At 40.6% G+C, this 27801-nt stretch overlaps 1 protein-coding gene and 1 long non-coding RNA gene across 5 annotated transcripts in view; both read left to right on the forward strand.

Moving 5' to 3' along the window:
• fbxw7 (F-box and WD repeat domain containing 7) overlaps positions 1 to 27801 on the forward strand; it is a 204788-nt gene that overhangs the window by 150263 nt on the left and 26724 nt on the right. The window contains exon 1 of one of the 4 annotated variants that reach the window (XM_016292578.1): positions 25592 to 25848. The exons of the other annotated variants lie outside the window; for them this stretch is intronic. Within the exon in view, the coding sequence (XP_016148064.1) occupies positions 25810 to 25848 (39 nt within the window). The 5' untranslated portion in view covers positions 25592 to 25809. Of the gene's footprint in view, positions 1 to 25591; positions 25849 to 27801 lie in introns of those variants that run through there. 4 annotated transcript variants of the gene reach the window in all.
• On the forward strand, positions 1623 to 21923 carry LOC107600635 (uncharacterized). Its single transcript, XR_001610824.1, has 3 exons — positions 1623 to 1716; positions 21573 to 21575; positions 21912 to 21923. It is a non-coding gene; the product is annotated as an uncharacterized lncRNA (long non-coding RNA).

Below are 27801 nucleotides of genomic sequence, written 5' to 3' on the forward strand. Positions count from 1 at the left end.
GATTGAAGAATCCTGGGAAAAAAAATACATCACTGTTTCAACAAAAATAAGTAGCACAACTTTTCAAAATTCATAAGTCTTGTTTGAGCAGCAAAACAGCCAGGGTTAATTTGTTTTAAAAATATACTAAAATGGACAAATAATTTAAATTTTTTATATTTCTCTGTATTACAGTTTTTTCTTATACTCAGCAATGCAGCATTGCTGAGTATAAGAAACTTCTATCGAAATCATTACATTTAATTTTTTGTGGAGAGAATTTTTAATTTTACCTTTAAGGACTTACTAATTCACCTTTAAAGGTGGGGTAAGCTATTTCTGGTAGCCAATGTTGACATTTGAAATCACCAAAATAAACACGCCCCTACCCCAAATGGGTCTCGCCCCTATTTTGATAGCTCCGCCCCACACATACGTACACAACCCAGGCAACGATTAGTTCTGTGAAACAAAGCAAAACTAATGTTACACCATGTCTACGCCAGACGCGAGTGGTGCGGCGTGACAAAATACTATGGAACTCATTATGATCAGTGATGCGGTCTACACCATAGATATATATATATATATATACCCTAATACATATGGGTCACTTTTATGGGGTCTTAATTTTAAGCTTGAAATTGTTGATTGCCTAATGGATGATGAATGCTTTATTAGTGTTGCAAAGATGACCAAAAGTCTTGAAATGACAGGAGGGTGAGTAAATGACAGGATTTTTATTTGTGGGTGAACTATCCCTTCAAAAACTTTTAAAGGGTTAGTTCACCCAAAAATGAAAATTAGGCTGTGTTTTACTCACCCCCGAGGCATACTAGGTGTATATAACTTACTACTTTCAGAAGGATGCCTCTGGGCTGAGTAAAACACAGCCTAATTTTCATTTTTGGGGGGGTGATTGTTGCTGGTTACTGTATGATGATTGAAATCGCGAAATGGCCTTAAACAATTAGTAAATAAACTGCAGAACGTTATGTTTTTTAATACACGCACGCATTGCATGTATTCTGACAGCGCTGCACGAATTCACAGCAGATCTGCTTGTCAACCAGGGTTCAAAGTCCAAAGCACGAGGAAAATTTGCGCTGATACAGTCAGTTGCTCAGTCACATTTTTATGAATTTTTACAAGTCATGTGACAATGCGATATGTACGACATATTCATAATGAGATTCATTTATAAATCTGTTGTCAACAAAAAAATAAGCATTGAGGTCTTCCTGCGCGTTTCCGCCAAAATAAAAGTTGAGAAAAAGCAAGAACTCTTATCAACATTCATAAATGTTAGCATTGTAATTTTACTGTTAAAAGAAGTCTCTTCTCAGCAAGGCTGCTTTTAATTGTACAGTAAAAAATTAAATAAAAAATACATGCCTGATTCAAGAAGGGGGTCTGATGGCCAAAAATTTTTATTTTACTAACTTATTCATTTTAAGTTAAATTGTGCTTTGTTGGTATAGTGTCGGCTAGAATGTAAAAAATGTTAAGTGTTAAATATTTTTTAATTGTTGTTTGTTATTGATTTTTTTCTTTGAAAAGCAAGACAAAACAGTAAAAAGCACATTTTCGCTTTTTAATTTATGTAATGGTGAATTTTTTTTGGCAAAATACATGGGGGAAAAAACTTTAAAAAAAAAACGTTTTCCGTATTTGGCCTTCGGCCCCGTGTTTAATTTTGTTCGGCTTCGGCCAAGAATTTATTTCGGTGCATCCCTAGTATTTTTGAATTATAATTTCAACTGGCCTGTGTTTTAGATTTTACATAATCACAACAATCTTGCATTGTGACTGATTTCACATTATTTAAAATTGTAATGTTAACAATATTGCAGATTACATTTTTACATGTGGTCTTAATGTGCAACAAAAAGAGTACATGTTAAAGAACAGGATTGCATTTTACACATTCTAGTTTTTTGGCTTGTTACCATATATTATTTTTAACCAAGTAATTGTAACATTTACTTGACTGTCCCCCTTTTTTTTCCGACAGTGTCCCTTAAGACAAAGTAATTATGCTGGAAATAGTACATAAACATGTTGGCAGTCAGTAAAATAGAATGAAATTATTAGTGATGACCTCTATTATAGAATAATGAAAATGTTACTCTATTATCAATTGGTTAAACATGAATTCTGGCTGTTTGAAGACTATCATGGCTGAGCAAGAGTGAAGACGGGCGCAATTGGTTTGCATTCGAGTCACGATATTTCAAGACCTCAGCAAACTGACCCAAGACAATGGAAGTAGTTCATTATATCCCAGCTCTCACTCAGTTTCAAAACGACCATTTGTCTTTATTCTGGTCTCTTTTGCTAGCAGACTATAGAAATCTTGAGCTCATACCTACATTCCTCAGTTGGATTTTGAATGCCACCACCACAAAGGAACTTTTAGAAACTACAAGACCTGGTAAAAGCCCAATTACTGAATAAACAGAAACTTGCACCTTTAATGAGAGCAATACGTTCCTTTTTTTCCGTTCATAGTAGGACTGCAAAGCGGTGTTGGTTCCCAGACACACTGCCGCTCGGCCCTCCACCAGCTGGGTAAGCTCTTCCGCGATGCCTGGCGGCGGCACTGGATAGCCCTCAGTGGACGGCGACGGCTCCTCCGCGTTCGGGCAGCCGGCTCCTCCGCGTTCGGGCAGCCGGCAGGAGTCCCCCGTTCCCTGCTCCTCCCCATCATGGCGGATGGCAGCAGGCCCTCCACATCCCAGGCGGCCGGCAGCGAGTTCGACCGCCCCCCCAGCAACTCACTCCAGCCCACCGCCTCAAGCGTCCACGGCAGCAGACTGCTACGCCATGCTCAATGGCACCGCAGATTCACCACAGCGGCGAAGGATCTCTTGCAGTGTATCCCTCCTTCCTCCCGGGTTTCGGCACCAATGTACCAACGTTCGTAGGTCAGGAAGGAGGAGGCGGGAACTCAAGTTCCAAAAACACCCTGAAGCAGGGTGTGATGGAGCTTTTTTTTTTTCATACACCTTTTTTTGTTTTGTTTCAGAGGCCCACATTGCCCTCTTTCCACATTCTCACTAAAACCTGGTTTATGCAAGGGTCTATGTGCAAGTGATGTCATTGAGGCACTCGTGGAAGTGTTCATTGCTTCTTTAAGACGGTGTTTGCATGGTTGTGCACTTCTGATTTTTTCTAACATTGCATTTTGGTCCTGTTGGACAAATTCAAAAGAAGGTGGGTCAAAGTAGCTGAGTTGGTACATTTGAGGCATAGTAAAGCACCAAGCTTTTTAGTGAAATTGCCTTTTGTAACCTCTTTAGAAAGACATGAGAGTTTGACCACTACCTTCTGTACAAAGAATAAAAATCTCCAAACAGTATTCTGAACTTTGACTATTTACCCAAAAATATATATCTACACTGTAAAAAATTTTTTTTTTAAAAACACAAAATTTATGCTAAAATACGGCATCTGTGGCCAATGTTCGTAGGTCTCTCGGCCCCGCCCCTCTCGTCACACTGATATAATGTTAATATTCCAACCTATTGAAGTACTAAAATTTGTTTTGTACCTTTTGTAATAAACTGATAACCACCAAAAGCAGGTGGTGATGAGAATGCCACATGATGAACCAAAGCCCATTATAAGCAGCTTTTAAATATTAACAAATATAGAAGGTGCACAGTTTCATTCACACAAACATTAAACACTATCATGGTAACACACATGAAACTGAAATAATGCAATAAACATTAATTTAACAACATTAGATGTAACATACAACCCTAATGTACAAAACTGAAGAAGAAACATAGTTATTTCAACAAAAAAACATCACATTTTAATTTTTTTTTCACTTCCAAAAACGGTATACTACCGTTAAATTACATGTAATGTCGAATACAGTTTTTCGCCGTATATCGTAGGGGAGCTTGCTGCTGGGAAAACTCTTCCACGATGCCTGGCGGTGCCACTGGATAGCCCTCGGTGGACGGCCCGACACTCCTCCGCCACCTGGTGGCCGGCGACGGCTCCTCCGGGTTCGGGCAGCCGGCAGGAGTCCCCCGTTCCCTGCTCCTCCCCATCATGGCGGATGGCAGCAGGCTCACGACGGCGACTCCTCCGCTCCCTTATGGATGGCAGCAGTCCCTCCACATCCCAGGCGGCCGGCAGCGAGTTCGACCGCCCCCCCAGCAACTCACTCCAGCCCACCGCCTCAAGCGTCCACGGCAGCAGACTGCTACGCCATGCTCAATGGCACCGCGGATTCACCACAGCGGCGAAGGATCTCTTGCAGTGTATCCCTCCTTCCTCCTGGGTTTCGGCACCAATGTACCAACGTTCGTAGGTCAGGAAGGAGGAGGCGGGAACCGGCAAACGTTCAAAGAAAACTTTAATAATAAAATAAACACAAAATAGCGCGACAGCCCCTCGCGGACGACTGTTGTGCACAAACAGAACAAAAACACTAAATAATGTCCAGGCCTGGTCCTCTCTCGTCCAACACTGTCGTCACTCCTCCTTTTATCCTTTTGGAGCTCCTCCATGGGACTCGAGACCGGTGAGCCGCGCATTAGCATTTCCTCCCCCGGCCTCGCTCCGTTCCCACGGCTCTCGGCCCCGCCCCTCTCGTCACACTGATATAATGTTAATATTCCAACCTATTGAAGTACTAAAATTTGTTTTGTACCTTTTGTAATAAACTGATAACCACCAAAAGCAGGTGGTGATGAGAATGCCACATGATGAACCAAAGCCCATTATAAGCAGCTTTTAAATATTAACAAATATAGAAGGTGCACAGTTTCATTCACACAAACATTAAACACTATCATGGTAACACACATGAAACTGAAATAATGCAATAAACATTAATTTAACAACATTAGATGTAACATACAACCCTAATGTACAAAAGTGAAGAAGAAACATAGTTATTTCAACAAAAAAACATCACATTTTAATTTTTTTTTCACTTCCAAAAACGGTTTACTACCGTTAAATTACATGTAATGTCGAATACAGTTTTTCGCCGTATATCGTAGGGGAGCTTGCTGTTAACCATTTTTACAGGTTTTTTTCTGTAGCATTTTGTCTTTTACCATTAAATTTAGTCTTATTTTACAGTGTAGGTTTATAATTTTTTGCACCGCACAAAAAGAAAGAATTTCTTAACATGTTCGTCACTGGTTTTAATACATTATAAATGTGTCCACCTCTTTCATATGACCAATGACCAGCGAACGTGAAATTGTACATTTACCTGGCTACATAAATTCAGCAAGCTACTCACTACTGTTTCTTGCTGGTTCAGTTAGTGTTGTCTCTGCATTGCCGTTTGTTATTTCTGAGAATGTTGCAACCATGAAATTCATCCAGTCAACCCAAATGAGGGCTGTGTGCTGTGCACACAGTCTGTGGAGTGTCATGCAACACGTCAAACAAATGTACAAAGTATTAAATAAAGCATAGACTGAATATCTTTATTCATCATTGCTTATCTTGCTCTCTGACTCAGTACGTCATTCTGTCTCTTTGATCGCTACATTGTGTTCTTCCCTTACTTAAACCATCACCCATGGTATTAGGTTGGGAGAACCCGCTCTTGTTGTTTTGCAGTATACACAGACAGGAAGAGCTGAGAGGATTGTGTCTCTACTCATGACTGGCTGCTCTCTCAACCCTCTGGAGATGTAACCAAACACTTGATATCATCCTGTTAGCGACTGTCACTCTTTGTCCTACAGGGCCTGACTAAGAGTAATTACTTCATCACACTCTCACATCTTGACCCAGAGTCACGGGTCTCTCTTATATCTCATGGGACAGTGGTTTGCGCCTCTGTGCCTCAAGTGATTAATCTCGCTCCAAATTCGAACCTTGTATAATTAAGTCCTTTATGTGCAATTAAAAAGTTTGTGTCTTTCAGATACCAGCTTTCTTAGCAGGTCACACCGATTTTTAACAACATGTGCTTAGAGATTTTGAGTTGTTTTTCTGAAAGCTGATTGAGAAAACCGAGAGACGAGAGCTCCTCCAACCCCTGAGGCCTGTCCTGAGGCTCTTGAGGAGCCTGCTTGTGTTTACTCTTTCTGTTTGCGTGTGGTTAGTGTTTTAAACCTCCGCCACAGGCACTGCTCCATAATTGAGCTAAATCCGATCCTTACTGCTATTTTGGAGTCGTGCCTACTCTATCTGGTGCACTTGAATGAAGTCATTGTAATAGGTTTTGTTTGTTGGTAAATGTTTTTATACACTGATTTAAGCTCTGACAGCTGTCCACAGCTAAATTGACTGGACCTGAGCCAGTTGAAGAACATTTTGTCAATATTTGTGCAACCAACCAGAGCGAGAACATGATTCTATTCCAAATAGGAAAAATGATCATGAGGACCATAATATTCCTCTTTTAATCATTTAGTGTGAAAGTTGCAATGTCTTTCACTTAACATCCGAGACAGGCCAGCGTTGCTGTTGTGTTACATCATCTGGCTTCAACTGACACACACCATCCAAAACAAAAGTCAAAAACCGGTTGTTTCTTTGCCAAGCTGTTTCTTTTATTTCTGGAAGACAGCAACCAGTAGTACATTTAGCTGTGATTGATTTTTCAGGTATTTTTCCATTCCTCATTTCAAAGGCTGGCCTGTTGTTTTTATGAAAAGCACCTTGTGGTGTAAGTTTGACACTGATATCTGATCAGCTTTGGCACTGCTTTCTCATGGAGGAGTAAGATTTGAAGAGGTGAAACTGACTCAGAATCAGCATCAGCGCACATGGATATGAAAGAGCTGCAATTGTGGTCTAACCACATGGTTAAGATCCTCCCTTGGCACTGAAAACTATGTATTATACCAGCCCGACTGGAGCGTCTGGAACAGGAGCTAGTGTAAGAGGAAACACCTAATGACAGAAGCAACAAGACTGAACATGCCCTCCGTTGTGAAGCAGGTTTAGATGTTTCAAGCTAAAGGTTGGGATTAAGGGTGCTTTCACACTTGGTTCGATTGCTTGGTCCGAACCCGAGTTCGATTGCTCCCCCCTCCCCCTGCCCCCACTGGACTGTGTTCACATTATATTATTTGGGTCCGAACCGTGGTTCGTTTGCGTCAAGCCAGCAGCTGTTTACCCCGTTGCTTAGTAACGATGGCGCAGGAGAAGACGGCAAAATGCGTAGCATTGCTCTCTTCAATTTTATATTTATGCTTTTGAACCGTTGGTTTTGTTTCCAAAGCTTCAGTACATAACGGCACTTACTTCTGCCTTATGCAAATGCTCTAAAGAACTCTGAAGGCGAACAGAAATTAGATATACAGCTCTCTGCTTGCAGCATTGTCAGTCACGCTCGTCAGGAAAGTGAGTGAAACACACATTTTTATCAAATAATACGTCATTAATAGCGGTTCACTTCCGTGATTTGGTACGATTGCGTTCACATCAGCAGCGAACCGTACCAGAGTTCACTTGAACCGTACCCCAGACCACCCTTTTTACCACCGGCCTCGCTCCGTTCCCACGGCTCTCGGCTCCACCCCTCTCGTCACATGCCCTTCGCAGGCCGGGGGTTACCCACGAGACTACACTCTACGGAAGAATGAGGAGAGACGAGAGAGGAAAAAATAAATTAAAAAATCGTTCCGGTTCCCAGACACACTGCCGCTCGGCCCCCCCACCAGCTGGGAAAACTCTTCCACGATGCCTGGCGGTGCCACTGGATAGCCCTCGGTGGACGGCCCGACACTCCTCCGCCACCTGGTGGCCGGCGACGGCTCCTCCGGGTTCGGGCAGCCGGCAGGAGTCCCCCGTTCCCTGCTCCTCCCCATCATGGCGGATGGCAGCAGGCTCACGACGGCGACTCCTCCGCTCCCTTATGGATGGCAGCAGTCCCTCCACATCCCAGGCGGCCGGCAGCGAGTTCGACCGCCCCCCCAGCAACTCACTCCAGCCCACCGCCTCAAGCGTCCACGGCAGCAGACTGCTACGCCATGCTCAATGGCACCGCAGATTCACCACAGCGGCGAAGGATCTCTTGCAGTGTATCCCTCCTTCCTCCCGGGTTTCGGCACCAATGTACCAACGTTCGTAGGTCAGGAAGGAGGAGGCGGGAACTGGCAAACGTTCAAAGAAAACTTTAATAATAAAATAAACACAAAATAGCGCGACAGCCCCTCGCGGACGACTGTTGTGCACAAACAGAACAAAAACACTAAATAATGTCCAGGCCTGGTCCTCTCTCGTCCAACACTGTCGTCACTCCTCCTTTTATCCTTTTGGAGCTCCTCCATGGGACTCGAGACCGGTGAGTGGCACAGGTGTCGCGCATTAGCATTTCCTCCACCGGCCTCGCTCCGTTCCCACGGCTCTCGGCCCCGCCCCTCTCGTCACACTGATATAATGTTAATATTCCAACCTATTGAAGTACTAAAATTTGTTTTGTACCTTTTGTAATAAACTGATAACCACCAAAAGCAGGTGGTGATGAGAATGCCACATGATGAACCAAAGCCCATTATAAGCAGCTTTTAAATATTAACAAATATAGAAGGTGCACAGTTTCATTCACACAAACATTAAACACTATCATGGTAACACACATGAAACTGAAATAATGCAATAAACATTAATTTAACAACATTAGATGTAACATACAACCCTAATGTACAAAAGTGAAGAAGAAACATAGTTATTTCAACAAAAAAACATCACATTTTAATTTTTTTTTCACTTCCAAAAACGGTTTACTACCGTTAAATTACATGTAATGTCGAATACAGTTTTTCGCCGTATATCGTAGGGGAACTTGCCGTTAACCATTTTTACAGGTTTTTTTCTGTAGCATTTTGTCTTTTACCATTAAATTTAGTCTTATTTTACAGTGTAGGTTTATAATTTTTTGCACCGCACAAAAAGAAAGAATTTCTTAACATGTTCGTCACTGGTTTTAATACATTATAAATGTGTCCACCTCTTTCATATGACCAATGACCAGCGAACGTGAAATTGTACATTTACCTGGCTACATAAATTCAGCAAGCTACTCACTACTGTTTCTTGCTGGTTCAGTTAGTGTTGTCTCTGCATTGCCGTTTGTTATTTCTGAGAATGTTGCAACCATGAAATTCATCCAGTCAACCCAAATGAGGGCTGTGTGCTGTGCACACAGTCTGTGGAGTGTCATGCAACACGTCAAACAAATGTACAAAGTATTAAATAAAGCATAGACTGAATATCTTTATTCATCATTGCTTATCTTGCTCTCTGACTCAGTACGTCATTCTGTCTCTTTGATCGCTACATTGTGTTCTTCCCTTACTTAAACCATCACCCATGGTATTAGGTTGGGAGAACCCGCTCTTGTTGTTTTGCAGTATACACAGACAGGAAGAGCTGAGAGGATTGTGTCTCTACTCATGACTGGCTGCTCTCTCAACCCTCTGGAGATGTAACCAAACACTTGATATCATCCTGTTAGCGACTGTCACTCTTTGTCCTACAGGGCCTGACTAAGAGTAATTACTTCATCACACTCTCACATCTTGACCCAGAGTCACGGGTCTCTCTTATATCTCATGGGACAGTGGTTTGCGCCTCTGTGCCTCAAGTGATTAATCTCGCTCCAAATTCGAACCTTGTATAATTAAGTCCTTTATGTGCAATTAAAAAGTTTGTGTCTTTCAGATACCAGCTTTCTTAGCAGGTCACACCGATTTTTAACAACATGTGCTTAGAGATTTTGAGTTGTTTTTCTGAAAGCTGATTGAGAAAACCGAGAGACGAGAGCTCCTCCAACCCCTGAGGCCTGTCCTGAGGCTCTTGAGGAGCCTGCTTGTGTTTACTCTTTCTGTTTGCGTGTGGTTAGTGTTTTAAACCTCCGCCACAGGCACTGCTCCATAATTGAGCTAAATCCGATCCTTACTGCTATTTTGGAGTCGTGCCTACTCTATCTGGTGCACTTGAATGAAGTCATTGTAATAGGTTTTGTTTGTTGGTAAATGTTTTTATACACTGATTTAAGCTCTGACAGCTGTCCACAGCTAAATTGACTGGACCTGAGCCAGTTGAAGAACATTTTGTCAATATTTGTGCAACCAACCAGAGCGAGAACATGATTCTATTCCAAATAGGAAAAATGATCATGAGGACCATAATATTCCTCTTTTAATCATTTAGTGTGAAAGTTGCAATGTCTTTCACTTAACATCCGAGACAGGCCAGCGTTGCTGTTGTGTTACATCATCTGGCTTCAACTGACACACACCATCCAAAACAAAAGTCAAAAACCGGTTGTTTCTTTGCCAAGCTGTTTCTTTTATTTCTGGAAGACAGCAACCAGTAGTACATTTAGCTGTGATTGATTTTTCAGGTATTTTTCCATTCCTCATTTCAAAGGCTGGCCTGTTGTTTTTATGAAAAGCACCTTGTGGTGTAAGTTTGACACTGATATCTGATCAGCTTTGGCACTGCTTTCTCATGGAGGAGTAAGATTTGAAGAGGTGAAACTGACTCAGAATCAGCATCAGCGCACATGGATATGAAAGAGCTGCAATTGTGGTCTAACCACATGGTTAAGATCCTCCCTTGGCACTGAAAACTATGTATTATACCAGCCCGACTGGAGCGTCTGGAACAGGAGCTAGTGTAAGAGGAAACACCTAATGACAGAAGCAACAAGACTGAACATGCCCTCCGTTGTGAAGCAGGTTTAGATGTTTCAAGCTAAAGGTTGGGATTAAGGGTGCTTTCACACTTGGTTCGATTGCTTGGTCCGAACCCGAGTTCGATTGCTCCCCCCTCCCCCTGCCCCCACTGGACTGTGTTCACATTATATTATTTGGGTCCGAACCGTGGTTCGTTTGCGTCAAGCCAGCAGCTGTTTACCCCGTTGCTTAGTAACGATGGCGCAGGAGAAGACGGCAAAATGCGTAGCATTGCTCTCTTCAATTTTATATTTATGCTTTTGAACCGTTGGTTTTGTTTCCAAAGCTTCAGTACATAACGGCACTTACGTCTGCCTTATGCAAATGCTCTAAAGAACTCTGAAGGCGAACAGAAATTAGATATACAGCTCTCTGCTTGCAGCATTGTCAGTCACGCTCGTCAGGAAAGTGAGTGAAACACACATTTTTATCAAATAATACGTCATTAATAGCGGTTCACTTCCGTGATTTGGTACGATTGCGTTCACATCAGCAGCGAACCGTACCAGAGTTCACTTGAACCGTACCCCAGACCACCCTTTTTAAGCGGACTCGGGTACGGTTTGTGGGTGCGCACCCGAGTTTGGAAGACAGCGTTCACACCGTCCAAATGTACCGAACTCTGATGTCAATCGAACCTGGGTGCGCACCAAAAGTGCTAGTGTGAAAGCACCCTAAGACTTGTCCAGTAGTTAAACCTCTTATTAGGGTACACAAGTTAGTCAGTTTTCTCAATTCCGCCCTCCTGGCTGGAAATGTTTTTCTTGTTAGTTGTGACTGTTCTTTCGTTCTGTCGGTTTGTCAATTACTACTAAATGCTTGGCTGTTATGTGTATCATACAGTCTGATTTAAAGGTCTGTTGATTTTGGAGATTGTGCCATGTCTTTTACCCAAAATCTGTTCCACCTGCATTCCTTCCACATGAGAGCATCTCTAACTCACCTGTGAAGGCCATATATCACTCTGAAACATGCAGCATAGAGCACAGCCTGTTTGTTTGTAGATCCTGAGATTACTTTCCTGAAGTTCTAGCTTCTCCTAGAACTCTAGAACATTTCAAATTTTGCTCACGTATATCCAACTCTGGAAACACTAAATCCATCATAAGAGTTTCCTTGGAGAAGATGAAGTACAACCGATGTACAGTGAATGTGCTAATGGAACAATCTTTCACCTCCTTCCATAAAGTTTATTTTCCTCATTGAGAGAGCTTGTGTTCGAACTCGTTGCTGCTGAAGGGGGTATTTCTTTCATTTAGCTGTGAGCATGGCCCTGTTCAGTAGGGGTGGGAGAAAAATAGATTCCCTTCTCTTATGCACTGCGAGTCTTTCTTCAACAATTCAACAAAATATTCAGAATCGACTCTGAGCTTAGTTATTTTCTCACTTATGTGCAATAATGTTTTTGTGCACTAGAGACAGCTGTATTCTGCTTGCTGCCATTTACACACAAATACACAACAGTGGGGAGAAGATGAAGTACAACCGATGTACAGTGAATGTGCTAATGGAACAATCTTTCACCTCCTTCCATAAAGTTTATTTTCCTCATTGAGAGAGCTTGTGTTCGAACTCGTTGCTGCTGAAGGGGGTATTTCTTTCATTTAGCTGTGAGCATGGCCCTGTTCAGTAGGGGTGGGAGAAAAATAGATTCCCTTCTCTTATGCACTGCGAGTCTTTCTTCAACAATTCAACAAAATATTCAGAATCGATTCTGAGCTTAGTTATTTTCTCACTTATGTGCAATAATGTTTTTGTGCACTAGAGACAGCTGTATTCTGCTTGCTGCCATTTACACACAAATACACAACAGTGGTTAAATGCATTTGAATCTCAAAATGCTTTTAGAATGCAAAATAAATGAAAACACAGTCAGTTATGTCTTAAGGGCAGGACAGAACATCTGATATGTTAAAATAATTAGCATGAATGCAGCCACTTAGATCTGCCACTGTCTATAATGTAATCAGTAATAATCAAACAGCAGCAATGCTCATAAATAGAAAAATCTATCACTGCATGCGCTTGTCTGGAAACAATTTTGATTATAAATGTGTAATTATTTAAAAAAATACTTCTATAAGTAATTTAATGAAAATGTGCAAATACATCTGATGTTCAAAGTCAGTAAACTTTTAATTAATTAAAAAAAACCAAGTAGATCCAGAATTGTTTTGGAATTAGATTGATTCCAAGAATCAGAATTGGAACAGATTGTGAGGTGCCTAAAGATTCCCATTCCTGTTGTTTGGTTCACACAGAGATTTCAAGACCACAGTCTTCATGTCTCCTTTTTTCAGTTTTAAATGCATTCATGAGAGTACAAAACATTGTTAGTGGAGCTCCAAGTCTGTAATCTGTGTCTATTTTTCTATGTTAGTGGTAATCATCTTCTACATAGTGTTAGTTGACCTTCCATAGCCAACTGCTTTCTCATTCACATTTTCAAGTGTGTCTCCAGAAAAACAAACAGTCCGTGAAAGGTCAGCTTATAATGAGACTTTTAAAAAAAAATAAGGATAGAAATGTTATATCTGGACTTGTCTGCAGAATCTGCAGCATGTGACTCATCAAAGTGGGAGATGAAAGAAAATCTTCGGCTAGAATATCAATAGCTGCAGTGGCACTAGATTGCATCGGTTTACAAATCTATATGCACATGCTCTGAGCAGACCTTAGGCAACTGTCTTAAGATAAAACATCATACATACATCACACATTATGTGGGATTTTGCTGTCATGCATTGACATTTCTTCACTAATTGTATTGGCTGCAAGATTGACTTAGATGTAAAAGTTTCACATCCTTGATAGAGTTTCACAGTAGGGTAAGTAATACATTTTGGCTTTTAAATTTCATTCAAAAAGGGAAAAAATTCGATTTTCATATTGTTTCCAGTTGACATTGCCAGTTAGCTCTTCAAATCTATTTCCTCATGTTACCCATGTTTAACGCTCTTGGAGTGGCCTAAAAATCAAGGCAAAGACTTTCTGTGGGAATCTGCTATGCTACAGGTAACTGCACCTTTGAAGATTTCTGTCTTTCACTGCAACATGGAGGGTCAAAAGTGGCGCTTTTAACAGTTTGTTCTTTCATGTTGTGCCGGACTGACTGTTGCCCTTCTGTTATGGTTCACTTCAAGCTATCAAGGGAGGGGATAACTTATCATATCTGCTCACAGAATTACTATAAGGTCACCACCTCAGTTTTGTCAGGTTCTCTGGAAGAAGGGTGTCCAATCGTCCTTCTGGAAGCCCAGTGTTCAGTAGAGTTTGGCTCCAAATTGCCCCAACACACTTGGCTTAAAGTTTCTGGTTATCCCGAAGACCTTGATTAGTTCTTTCAGATCTGTTTAATTAAGATTAGGATAATTAGGACTCTGCAGGATAGTGGCCTTCCAGGAGCAAGATGGGGCACTCCTGCTTTAAAATGTAAATCTTTCGCGGTGTAAAGTATTGCCTTAGGCTCTTTTCTCTGTCCTTAAGAATGCTGAGGAACCCGTCTGTAAGCAGTCAGTAACATTTACTATAACTGAAAACATGGAGAGCTGCTGAACTTCACAAACAGCTGGAACTGAAAATATAGAGAGCTGCTGAACTTCAAAAACAGCTAAAAAAATAAAGCAGTAGCCGCTGTCCCCACTAATTACCCTACATTACCACTACAGGCCGGGCAAAATTACAGTCCTCAGATAGAAAAACAACACCTGGAGTTTTTTGTAGTCCTCTTTCCTTCTGTTTTAAATCATTTGCCCACAACCTCCCTTCACAAACTAATGGACATTTTTTTGCTTTAATACTTTACAGTTCTGCTGTCAATAGTAGAAGTTGAACAACTCTTTGGGATTTAACAGAAAAAGCCTTGTAATGAAGTCCTTCGCCTCTGCTGCTACCAACAAAAATCTCTATTTAGATTTTACTGCATGATAGTCAACATATGAGTCAGTATGTTTGCAAAGAATTTATGACAGTCATATTGCAAGATTAGATCAGGGTGTAAGGATCAGTGAGCATGTATGCTTGAATATATTAGTTATTGGAACAAATGCAGCAAATGAAGAATACATTTGCATACATGACCCTAGAAATTGAATTGATTTCTCCCCATGTTGGGTAGGGTTGGGTATCGTTTGGGTTTTTTTCGATACCGGTGCCAAATCGATACTTTTAAAATGGTTCCGGTGCCTGAACCGATACTTATTAAAAAAATAAGAAAATTAATTCCCCCCAAAAATGGATTGGCCATTAGCATTATAAACGATTGACGTCGGTTTCATTCATAATGGACGCCAGAGGGCGCACTCGCACAGAAAATCCACATATCCAGTCACAGAAGTAGAGAACTCATGACACTCCAGGAAATCCCTTATATGGACAAAGGCATAGCTATTATATCTGTAACTAAGTAAACAGAACATATAAACCTTTTGAATGATAAAACAAAGACAATAAACACTCGACTGCAACAATATAGTTTATCTGTTATTTAAGCCATCTCTGGTATTTTCATAATAATTAAGTATATTTATAATAGGGTGACCATATTTTAGTTTTCCAAAAAAAGGACAGTAGGGGCCGGGGTTCGTGGGCGGGGCTTCACATAACAGTATATGTAGCAAGGTTTTTTTTGTTTGCTTATTTTGTTTTTATAATAAATAAAAAGAAAACAAGTAGAAAGAATAGAAAAAGAATAGAGAATGCTAGTGTTAGAGGGTCATTTTTAAATAAAAAGAAAACAATTCAATAGAACAGAAAAAGAACAGATAATGCTAGTGTTAGAAGGTCATTATTTATAATAAAAAGAAAATAAGTGGAAAGAATAGAGAATGCTAGTGTTAGAGGCTATTTTTTCTTTATAAATAAAACAAGTTGTTAGAATAGAAATAGAATAGAGAGTGTAAATGTTAGAGGGTCAAGTTTTTTATAAAAAAGCAGATAAAATTAGAAGTAGCATTAGAATAGAGATTGCTAGAGTTAGAGGGTCAAATGAAGATGAAAGAGATGTGTTTTCAGCCATTTCTTGAAAATATTAAGGACTCAGCTGCTTGGATTGAGCTGGGCAGGTCATTCCACCAGGAGGGAACAGTTAATGTAGAAGTCCATGAAAGTTTTATCATAGGTAGAATGCAAAATGTTTCAATACAAGAATTTCAGTCAAATGTAATTTATGCAATATTTCAAACCTTTAACCCACTTGAGAAAATCAACCCATGGCAACAGTTTAAAAGTAGCCCAATTCCGTTGAAAAAACACGGACTTGACAACCCTGCATCCAACAAGAGCTACCGGAGTCAGATTTAACTGATCACAGGTCGAGAAAATATCTGATCTTGTAAGATGTGCTTGCTCCCTTTACACAGAGTGAGTGTGATTGCGAAATCGAAAGTGAAAGTAAACAGCGCAAAGGCTCATTCAAAAATATTTAAATACACCACATCCTGAGAACGGCTCCCTGATGCGCCAAAATTATATACAATATTAGAATGTTTAAAGGAGTGGACACAAAATTTGCAGGAGCGAAACACATGTTGCGGGAGCACACAGCAATGGTCAGAGATTCAGCGGGAGTGGGATTAAGAAAACAGCCGAATCCCGGACATTTTGAGCAATTAAGAAATCCCGGCCGGACGCATTTTTGTAGGTCCAAAAAGAGGACATGTCTGGGGAAAAGAGGACGTATGGTCACCCTAATTTATAATCTATTGCTAATCGATGTATTCTTTTTAAAGTAGTCTATGGAACTTATTTTCTGCCTCATTCTGTGACAAGAAGCCTCATCAGATCACAAAAGGAAGCATTTGACTGGTGTTGTGGAGTAAAAAGGTTATAATTGTTCTCTTTTGTTGGACAACAGGTTTAGAAATGTGAATACAAGGGAAGTTTAGCTTTAGGCATTTTAATTTAAGCATGTTTAGCTTAGTTAACGGAAGGCTACCTGCTGCCATCAGAGCAAGTGTAATTACTGCATTCACGCGCTCCTCGGATGCTCTCATTTCCCGAGTTGTGCTTTCAAGTCGAAATGTGAAAACAACATGGACACGCCATGTTACACTCCACTCCGGTACTACAAAGATTTGTTGTATTTGTATTATTAGAGCTTTCCGACTTGAGTTCATGTGTATTTTCTCAGTCGGGAAATTATTTTTCACGTGGGGTGCTGGTGATGATGTTTCTTACATCCGTTTCGGAGAACCAGATGACAAATATTTCAATCGATCGCTCGGGCATGGCACCGAAATGAGGCACCGAAATCTGCGTTCTGATTCGGTTCTAGCACATACCGTGTACATGGCACATACCGTGTACATAGCACATAGGTACCGGTGCCATATTGGTACCGGGTTTCAGTACCCAACCCTATTTATAAAAGTTAAGACTTGTCCACGCCCTCCTAAAACAGCTCATTTAAACACGCCCCCACATGTCTACGTCACTGTGTGGGAAGATTTGCATAACACCGCCCAAATGTTCACGCAAAGAAAGAAGGCGTAACTTTTATTCTTGCTGTAGTTTTGTTGTTGCTGCCAGTGCCATGTTGTGGAAATGCTGTGTGTTTAGTTGCGAAAAGCGAAACTACTTTGTTTGGCCTTCAAAAAGAGGATGATATCCGCTTCATCATGCCTTGAGCTGATCCGTGCTGGTCGCTGAGGAAATGCATCAACTTCGCGCTGTGGATCGCCGGATCGGCTTTCACCGTGGACGAAGCGGAGTCCAGTCCGGGGTCATCACATGTGGTTGCCGCACGCACGCTGGCCACGCTGTTCTCAAGGCTGCCGGCCTCCGCTTACTCAAGCCCGTCGTGTGTGATGCATTTTATGGAAGACTGTTTCCTGAACCTGCAGAGTAGCATACAAATGGGTCTGTGCTCAAAGGCTGTTCTATAAAGTGGGGCAGTTCCAACTTTGCAAGGACAGTCTGGCGCTTCTAACTCACAGCCTGTAAAAACATTTTTTATATTTAAAGAATTTCTCTTTTGTTGGACAACAGGTTTAGAAATGTGAATACAAGGGAAGTTTAGCTTTAGGCATTTTAATTTAAGCATGTTTAGCTTAGTTAACGGAAGGCTACCTGCTGCCATCAGAGCAAGTGTAATTACTGCATTCACGCGCTCCTCGGATGCTCTCATTTCCCGAGTTGTGCTTTCAAGTCGAAATGTGAAAACAACATGGACACGCCATGTTACACTCCACTCCGGTACTACAAAGATTTGTTGTATTTGTATTATTAGAGCTTTCCGACTTGAGTTCATGTGTATTTTCTCAGTCGGGAAATTATTTTTCACGTGGGGTGCTGGTGATGATGTTTCTTACATCCGTTTCGGAGAACCAGATGACAAATATTTCAATCGATCGCTCGGGCATGGCACCGAAATGAGGCACCGAAATCTGCGTTCTGATTCGGTTCTAGCACATACCGTGTACATGGCACATACCGTGTACATAGCACATAGGTACCGGTGCCATATTGGTACCGGGTTTCGGTACCCAACCCTAATGTTGGGTGCCCATGTCACATACTAAATGGCACTGTGACTAATTGAGATAAACCTTTGCATCAGATCATGATGAAATTCTCTCAACTCTAAGGAATTAAAGAGTTAAGCGACTAAGGCCCATCTGTGTTCATTCTGATTGTGGTAATTGTAAAATTGTAAGCAATTGCCGTTTCTGGATTCTGTTTAGAGGATATTTTGTAATAATATTTGTTACATTTCATTTGCTTTTGCTTATCTCAGGTGTTATTGAACATCACAGAAGTAATTTCCCTCTGCTCGTCTATGATTTACTCGCATCTGGTTTAATTTACCCAGCATTGTTGTTTATCCAATTCCTAAATTGGACAGTGACCCCACGATGTCTCTGTGTATAATTTCATCTTCATCATTCACCCAGACATGAGGGATGCTGCCTGCATGTCATTCGTCATGACCCAATCAAACGTGATGGATCAGGTGCTTATTGTCAAGTTGGAGGCTAAATGCTCGGGTCAGGAGCAGATGGTATCATTGTGCTTGGTAGGACATTGCAGTCCGCAGGCGAATTCATTAACCTCGATGTCATCTGCCCGATTGGAATGTGTGCTTTCTTGCTTTGCACCGGTTGCCCATTCATAGGGAGGACACTGCCTGTCCTCCATTTTCGTTTCAAAAAGGTCAAATATATAGTGTCTGAATTTTTTAGCAATTTGTTTCAGTAATGCAAGTTTCTTTATTTTTAATGTTCATTTTTAATTTTGAATGATTCAGGGTCAATGACAAAGTGTCCAAGATGGAAAATGAAAGAAAAGGGGATAATCTTTTAAAATTAAAAATCTAGTTTAAAATGTGTGTGCCAAGTTCTTTGTGGAATCTTGATCTCCAATGTCGCAAGTTCAAATGATCTGACACGGAATAATGATGGTCTTCAAGGGTCCTCTCTGTCAACATTTTTTTTCTGATGCTAATATTTGTTTAAAAGTAACTAAATAAATAATAGTGTGTGCCAAACTATCCAATAAGGTTTTTTTTTTTTTTCTAAGAATGTCATTATTCTTCAGCATTTTCCTCATTATGATGTTAAGACTGACTTTATGCTCCCAAAATTAATTCAATTTAGTAGATCCAGGCAAAAAATAAATTGGCATTATGGTATTGGACTCTTCATCCACTAGCTGTTTTAGCATCCACAAATTTTCACAAGCTGTCCTCCTGTTTGCAGCATGTTCTTGGCGTTTTGCCTGCTTGATTTGTGATAGTGTCTTAAGGAATTAACATTTTCTTGGAACGTGCATTGCTGCATCGCTAAAACAATATAACATTGTTGTGGGCCATCTATCATGTGTCTGGCAGGTCTTGTTGCCTTAAGCATATCCATATCATTCTAAAATCCACAAAATGGGGAGATAACAAAATGGACTTTACAACCCAAGCATTCCCAGGAAAGCACCTGTTTTTTGCGGTTGCATGTCAGGGGAACGTCACTTAATCCTCCACTGAGTCTGTTAATTCTCCACTGTGAACATGGGGGGGGGGGTCTCTTAAAAAGACACGGGCAGGACCTTCTCACATGCCACACATTCCTATCCGCTGTGTAAAGTTTAGAAGGGTTTTTGTCTGAGGAGAGAGAGCACTTTATACCCCCCCCCACATACATACATGCTCCAGTTTGTTTAGGGGTTGCCATAGTGATGTTCTAACAGTCGAGAGATGAGTCATCATCACACCTGTGTTTTTAGAAGAATGGACCTTTATCGCACCGGAATTGAACATCGGAAGAGCTTGTCAAAGCAGTGTATCAATTATGTATGTATATTATGTATATACATACATAATGGTTATGTATATTTTTCAATGTGCTGTAATCATCTAGTTGAATGAAAGCCTGTTAAAATGAGCATCTGCCTGATGATTTCAAAATCCGGACATTTTCAGAGACAGGCGAAGAGATATTCTTATGATTACGGTGTACAGAATTTTCCAAACTCAACGGAACTTATAATTTTAATCCAACGTAAACCAAACTGAGAAAGCCGTGGCTCGTAAACGTGCGTAATGATTTCGCCACACAGTGCTGCAGTGTGTGCGACACCTGATAAATAAGATCAGAATTAACATTTTTACATATGTATTAAATTTTATTCATTATTCTGTCATTTTTCGTTCACAGTCATTTCACTGTATCTAATTCACATTTATGCCAAAATTCTTAAGGCACACTGTCAACGCATTATACTGTTTAAGATTAATTAGCCAAACTGTTCAACATTATTACATTTCTTTAAAGGGGTCATAGGATGCGGCAGATGTAGACAAGAATGACTCCTAAGCGATTGAGGTGTTCTGTTGTTGGATAATATAATGAACAGCAGTCGTCATTTACTCCCGACATCTGAACCGCTGAACTCGCAGCGGATTACGTTTGCTTCTGAAGGGAATGCGCCCCCGATCTACATAAATGCTTCTGTGTTCCTGCAAAGTCATTCATGATCCAGCCTCATCTACAGAAGAAGTGAGTATAATGTTTTGTAATGAATCTTTGCAAATCGCCTTTCCTAATAATGTGCTAATTTGCAAGTTTCTCGATGAATGCGGCTAGAGTAAACAGTCTCTCTGAGAGCAGCTCGGAAGAGAGGGGTGGGGTCAGCGGAGCTCATTAACATTTAAAGGAAAATGCTACAAAAACGGCTTGATCTGAAAAGAGCTGTTTTTGACAGGGTAAAAAAGGTGTTTTTTTTACACTACCATTGAGAAATTTTAACCAAACTATGTTACAGACTTTTCATTAAGACCCCAAAGAATCATATCAACTTGTGGAAAATGGGCATCCTATGACCCCTTTAAGGCAGCGTCTGCGCATTCATTCATCTATTTTAATACTGCTCTTATGAAAATTAACCATGGTATGTGTAGCAAAACTGTGGCGATACAAATGTAAATCAGTACGCGGAAAAAATAAAATAATAAACATGGTTAATTTTTGTAAGGGTGTTTATCAGTCAAATTCATTTAAAAAATGTAAACTGGTATGAAATATCAGTAAGAGAAAAACGTTAATGAGAAGACGAACTTGACTGCAGCAGGTTAGTTGGGAAAGAAATGTGTTTATTCAGAATGCACATTTGGAAGGGAAATGTATTAATAGGAACATTTCAGCATGTGATATGAGACGTAGGCCTAAACATCCTCAGTTTCGAAATGCATACTCCACACGAACGTGCTCCCGCATAATATTTTAGAAGGACCTTAATTCATCCCACGCATCTCATCCGTGTTGTGTCAGGAAATCATGAAAACTGAGGCAGTGTGTCATTGTTTAGATTTAAAGCAGCCAGGTACGCTGCAGTAACACCGGCGAAAGAGAGGATTCTCCCATTAGTTTTGACTGCGTTCCGATGGGACCGGAAGTGGCGATACACTGCTTCACTTACCAGATATAGGAAGTGTGATAAAGGTCTATTCCAACCAAAAAACTGTGTTTGCAATTGGTAAAGGACAGAGACAAGTGTTACTCAAAGAAATATCCCAAGTTCACCCCAATACAATTGCTCGCCATTTCATACAGGCCTTGTTGCCAATGTTATTGGCATAACGGCTCCTTATAGATGCTCACTTGCTCTCCAGTTTCATTGGCTTCAGGACAAAGATTCATTGGAACCTGTGTGAGATGAAGAGTTTTTCCTTGCAATTCATCACCAAATTGCTTGGAAACTTTTGACAGGTGCAATTTTGTCCCTAACGCTTGGTCGCAGTAACTCAGTGTGGTCCCCTCCCTGCAGAATACAGTATTGCTGCAGCTAAAAAAAGATTAACACTGTTTTTTATTTATTTATATTTTTAAGTGCAAAGAGAACAATCTAAGGAACCTGTGCCAGCAAGTCAAAACCCACAAGTGTTGTTTTCCAGTACTTACTGTACTTTCTTTTTAAGCATTTTCTCACTGCTCGCAATGCTGAGCAACCACACACATTGTAAACAAATTTTATTAATACAATTTTGTACGCCTGCACTTTCATTATCAGGATGAGGCAACAATGTTATACCCTAAACGGATTTTTCTGAGAATCAGTCTTAAAGTAGTTTGATGTTGTTTGTTATTACACCTAGCCTCTGGTGGTCAATAGGAGGTGTTTGATGCCATGCTGATTGTTTCACAAGTAGATACCCTATTAATCCTGTTCTGTTTCCTTTCTAATAAATGTCAGGCAAATGGCAGCGATCACATTTGCTAACACTTCATTGATACATTCCCACTTTTCATTTGCCTTGATTAGGCTTTAATGTGCATTGTAACACCAACCACAATCCCTTGAGGTTTGTTTAGTCTGGCTTTATCACACTTGCCGGTTTGTTTGATCTAAACTCATTTTGGTAAAGTGTAACAAAATGGTTTGGTTTGAAGCATGGCAACTTCTGTCTGGTTGATCATGGCTGTTCTGTGTTTATAGATGGATGGCATGGCTTGTTACCTCTGAACAAAAGCCATGGCACAGAAACTTGGGGTGTTTGTGTGCTGTAAAGCTTCAGTGACTGTTTGTTCTCAGTTTGTCTGACGCAATGGATCTGTCTTTTGTCTAATGAGTTTTAAATTGGTTGACTTTTACTGAAACTGCATTGTGTAGGATGATTAGTCATTAGACTTTGTCAATTAGTAATTTGTTTGCAAAAAAATTGGACATAATTATAGTACATCAGGAAAGTAACTTCAGTCGTACTTAAAGGGTTACTCCAACCCAAAATGAAAATTCTGTCATTAATTATTCCAAAACCCTAAGGCCTCCGTTCATCTTCAGAACACAAATTAAGATATTTTTAATGCATTCTGAGAGCTCTCTGACCCTCCCATAAACAGCAATGTAAGTAACATGATCAACGTCCAGAAACGTAGCAAGGAGATGGTAAAAAAATCCATGTGACATCAGTGGTTCAACTGTAATTTTACGAAGCTAGGAGAATACTTTTTGTACGCAAAGAAAACAAAAAATAGCGACTTTATTCAACAAATCGGATATGTTTTCTACGTTTATTTGTGCTTTGATTTGAACGAAAACAACATATCCACATGGTGCGGTTGACAGAACAGCATACGCTGTTTATGTTCAGTGGATACTCTACAAAATGGTGCTAGGGTGACGCGGAGGAGACGAATGGTTGAATAAAGTCGTTATTTTTGTTTTATTTGCGTACAAAAAGTATTCTCATGGCTTCGTAAAATTATGGTTGAACCCCTGATGTCACATGGATTAATTTACCGATCTCCTTGCTACGTTTCTGGACGTTGATCGTGGTAGTACCCTTGCTGTCTATGGGAGGATCAGAGAGCTCTAAGAATTCATCAAAACTATCTTCATTTGTGTTCTGAAGATGAACGGAGGTCTTACGGGTTTAGAACGACATGAGGGTGAGTAATTAATGACAAAATTTTAATTTTGGGGTGGAGTAACCCTTTAATACATTTGAAACAAGTTATATGCTATTAAACTAAGTCAAATCTGAATTTGTGTTATGAAAGTATAGTTATGAGTGTTAAAGGACACAATTTAACGTGTCATGACCCCCTTTTCTTAAAAGGCAGTCAGGGTGGTTCAGTATAGACATCACTGAGGTGTCTGTGGGACATGTCTCGACTTGTTCCGTGAGTCACAGGAACAACACAGATGACGAGCAGTCACCTCCTTATGTGACCTCCTTTATCTTTAGTGGGATTTTTTCAAAATGATCATGAAATCTTGTGAGTAAACGAGAGCCCCACTGGCATGTATCTGATTTGTAGGGAACCTTTTTTGTCACTTGGTGTTAGTAGGCTAACAGAATTGTTGGTAACACTGCAGCAAGTTCCCATTAGTTAATGTTGCTTATAGTTATAGTTCATGAGCAATACATTGGTTACAGTATTAATCTTTGTTAATGTTAGCTAATTAAAATCCTGCCAGTCATTGTTAGTTCATGTTACCTCAGGTCCATTAAATATGAACAGATACCACTTTTGACTTTAATAATGTATTGGTAAATGCTGAAATTAACATTAACTAAGAATAATAAATGCTATAGAGTTATTTTTCATTGTTAGTAACTAATAGTGGAATAGTAACTAGTAGTGGAATGGTATTGTAAAGTGTTACAGACATTTCTTCACTAGTTTGCTGCTTGTTTTCAACAGTTATTTCAGTGTAATTGCATGGCTTATTTGTTCTGGTTGTGGTTTTACTCCACTGCTAACTAAATGGCACACCTCTGTGTATTTCAGTATATATATATATATATATATATATATATATATATTACTTTAAATATATTAATTCTTTTTTACACAACCCTTGTATGTCTGTCTATGCTTGGGCGATCTTTAATCATGCAGTCCACACAAAAAACCACCCCGAGTGGCAAATACCACCTGCTCAGTCTGATGGAAATAACACGGGGAGGGGCCGGCAATCGTCTTCAGCAGCTATGGGGCGGGCTCAGGAACCGCAACAAGTGGAAGGCGTGCACCACCCGGTTTCGGTTGAATATAATCTCAGACTCTTCCACTTTCGTCCTCTGGCTGCATGCACATCTCTGTTCACTGAGCTGCACCATTCACTTCCTCATCTGCAGAAAACCTGTCATCTGATCCCTGTGTGTGCTCCCAGTGAATCCCCATGAGAGTCAGCAATTCATTTCTGTCCATTTTTGTTTTTGTTAATAATGTAACACAATTATTGCATGGCTCCCTGGAATACTTGAATCCGATTTGTCGGTCGCAGAATTCAGAGGTCAAATGTTCTGAATAATGACAGCTGTCTAGGACAATGCTGTGTAACTGACCTGCTCAATTGGAAATCTGTTTCCTACATGGCAGTGCTTGTGTTCTGTCTCGCCGCTGTCTCTACAAGTAAGCTAATAAATTAATTTAAACTCAAATCAATATTTTATGTCCATTTATTTAAGCAGCCGTGTAATAAGCAGGATAGTGTACAATCAGCCAGTCATTATTACAAAATAAACACCATGTTCATCGAGACTCAAAGCTGAGATTTTTTTCTCCCTTCAAAACTCTAGTCTCTTCTAAATCTCTTGTCTTTTCATGCAATGAATTAATTTCATGTCTGTGTATTTCAGAAGCAGCATTGCAACATGGAATAATATACAGTTGCCAATAAACCCATTCAAAGTGATCTTTCACTTCAATATATATATATATATGTATATGTGTGTGTGTGTGTGTGTGTGTGTGTGTGTGTGTGTGTGTGTGTGTGTGTGTGGTATGTATATGGTTTCAAAAGATTTCTAGATATATTTCATAAAATCTTGAGTGCTTTACTATGGAGAAACATCATTTAAAATAATATTATATGACTCCAGTCCCTACTAATAGAAAGAAATAGAAAGTCCAGGTTTTTGTGCTGGGTGTCAGGAAGAGGGGAGGCTCTGAAGAGGGCAGGGTCTCGTTCTCTCTCTCTCTCTCTCTCTCTCTCTCTCCTTCTGTTCGCTCAGTCAGTCCGCTCAGAGGACGGTCAATGAGACAGACGGGGCGAGTCGTTGGTTTCTTCCGTTCGGCTTCATATGCATCCGTCTGTGGATGAGTATGTCCCTGTCGGATCTATCCGGGATTAATAGAGCCCTTATCACGCAGATATATTTCCATAAATTCTTCATCGACTCTCAGTGAATCACAGCCGGATTATCGTCATCACCATGGGTTTCTACGGCACTTTAAAGATGATCTTCTATAAAGTGAGTACACGCCGTTATTCGTGTTGGGTGCACTGCGGCTTTTATATTCATACGGCCATCCGCCTTCTCTCGGAGGGCTCGCTTTAATACCCCATCAGCCCTGACGCGACGCGACGCGACAGGAACGCTCCCATTATGAATTAAAGAAGCGGCGTACACTGCGAGCCTGCGATGTCGGTTCGCACAGCGCGATGTGTAATATTCAAATACGATGCGCGCGAGTGTAATGTACACATCTTGGTTGATTATTATGCCAGCGTTCGAGTTTGTCGCGTCGCGCTCTGAACGCGTACACGACCTCGGTGCTCGTCTTTAAGGGTGCGTCGGTGAAATATGCGACTGTTCTTATATACGGCCACTGCGGAAAAATCTCCAGCTGACAGAGAATCAGCTTTCGCGATATTCATTCACGTGAACCTACTTTGAGTCTTCTTGACAAGAACCTCATATGTAGAAAAGGATGTGATGCGCTTAAATATGGAATGGGTTTGGAGAACAGAGGCTCCATCACTATTTCTCTACCATCTGCCCATCCTTACACACACACACACACACACACACACACACACACACACACACACACACACACCGCCGTACACGACCTCGGTGCTCGTCTTTAAGGGTGCGTCGGTGAAATATGCGACTGTTCTTATATACGGCCACTGCGGAAAAATCTCCAGCTGACAGAGAATCAGCTTTCGCGATATTCATTCACGTGAACCTACTTTGAGTCTTCTTGACAAGAACCTCATATGTAGAAAAGGATGTGATGCGCTTAAATATGGAATGGGTTTGGAGAACAGAGGCTCCATCACTATTTCTCTACCATCTGCCCATCCTTACACACACACACACACACACACACACACACACACACACACACACACACACACTGCACCTGCGATCCCTACATCGTGCATATCTATCCATCCCCATGCATCTCACCATCACCGCATCCATCCTAGTCTTGTGTACTTGTATAGATGATTTATTTGATCTTATAAGAGTTAACTGCTTGACTCTTATTTTATAGTTCAAATGAGTATGCTATCGTATTTGGTACTCATTTTACTGCACCATTCGAAGTAAACCTGTTGGTAATATTAATTTGTGCTTTGCAGTCATGTAGGCTGGTATAGAGCAGAAACAGTATCTGGACTCTCACTGTTATTGTGGTCATGTTAATGTGGAACGTACAGTCACGAATGTCCTATAGCTTCAGTGTTGTGCTATGTGAATGATTTTGTAATTATTTTGAGTCGTGTCAGTGTGGTAAAGCCTCAGTTTCTGTGCTGCCTGTTGAAGGGTGTGTATATTCTCCACTGCCTGGCGGCATCAGTCCACAATGATTGGGTTACTGTGTCATTGCATTTGACGGAGGAAACAGAGCCACATCTGTCCCGAAAACTCACACGTTATGAATTTGTAAATTTGAGTGAAATGAGCTTTTAAAGCGGAGAGCTTATCAGAAGCTCGCAGTCACTGCAGTTTTCAGGGTGTCCTCTGATCAGAACAGCATCGAGTGAAGTGCAGTGATGTTGACGGATGCTCCAGGCAATCTCGTTAATTGTTTGCTTATAAAAACGAAGCTCGTTAAGGATGTTTGATGTTCTTAGATGGACAAAATGTGAGGATGGATCATGTGATTTTATCCCTAACCTTCATGATACTCAAGTTTTGACTTCTAGCAATTCATGGCTCCTGTATTTGTATTTGACTGGGTTGTATTTGTGAAGCACAGCACTCTTGCATATCTAAATATGTAGTCATTACCAATCTAAGAAGCTTCTGAAATCCATAGCAAGGTTATTCATTCATAGATCACCGGATTTATTCACTAAAACAGGTTATTTGCCAAGACTGCACCGGTTTACATGAGCACAGGCATTCCTGTTAACCACAGACCAAGCCATTTCTGCACTGTGGTGTCAGACATGGAGAATGATTACACAG

The sequence above is a fragment of the Sinocyclocheilus grahami genome, unplaced genomic scaffold (genome assembly GCF_001515645.1).
Source record: "Sinocyclocheilus grahami isolate Dianchi unplaced genomic scaffold, SAMN03320097.WGS_v1.1 scaffold288.1, whole genome shotgun sequence".
Lineage (NCBI taxonomy): Eukaryota > Metazoa > Chordata > Actinopteri > Cypriniformes > Cyprinidae > Sinocyclocheilus > Sinocyclocheilus grahami.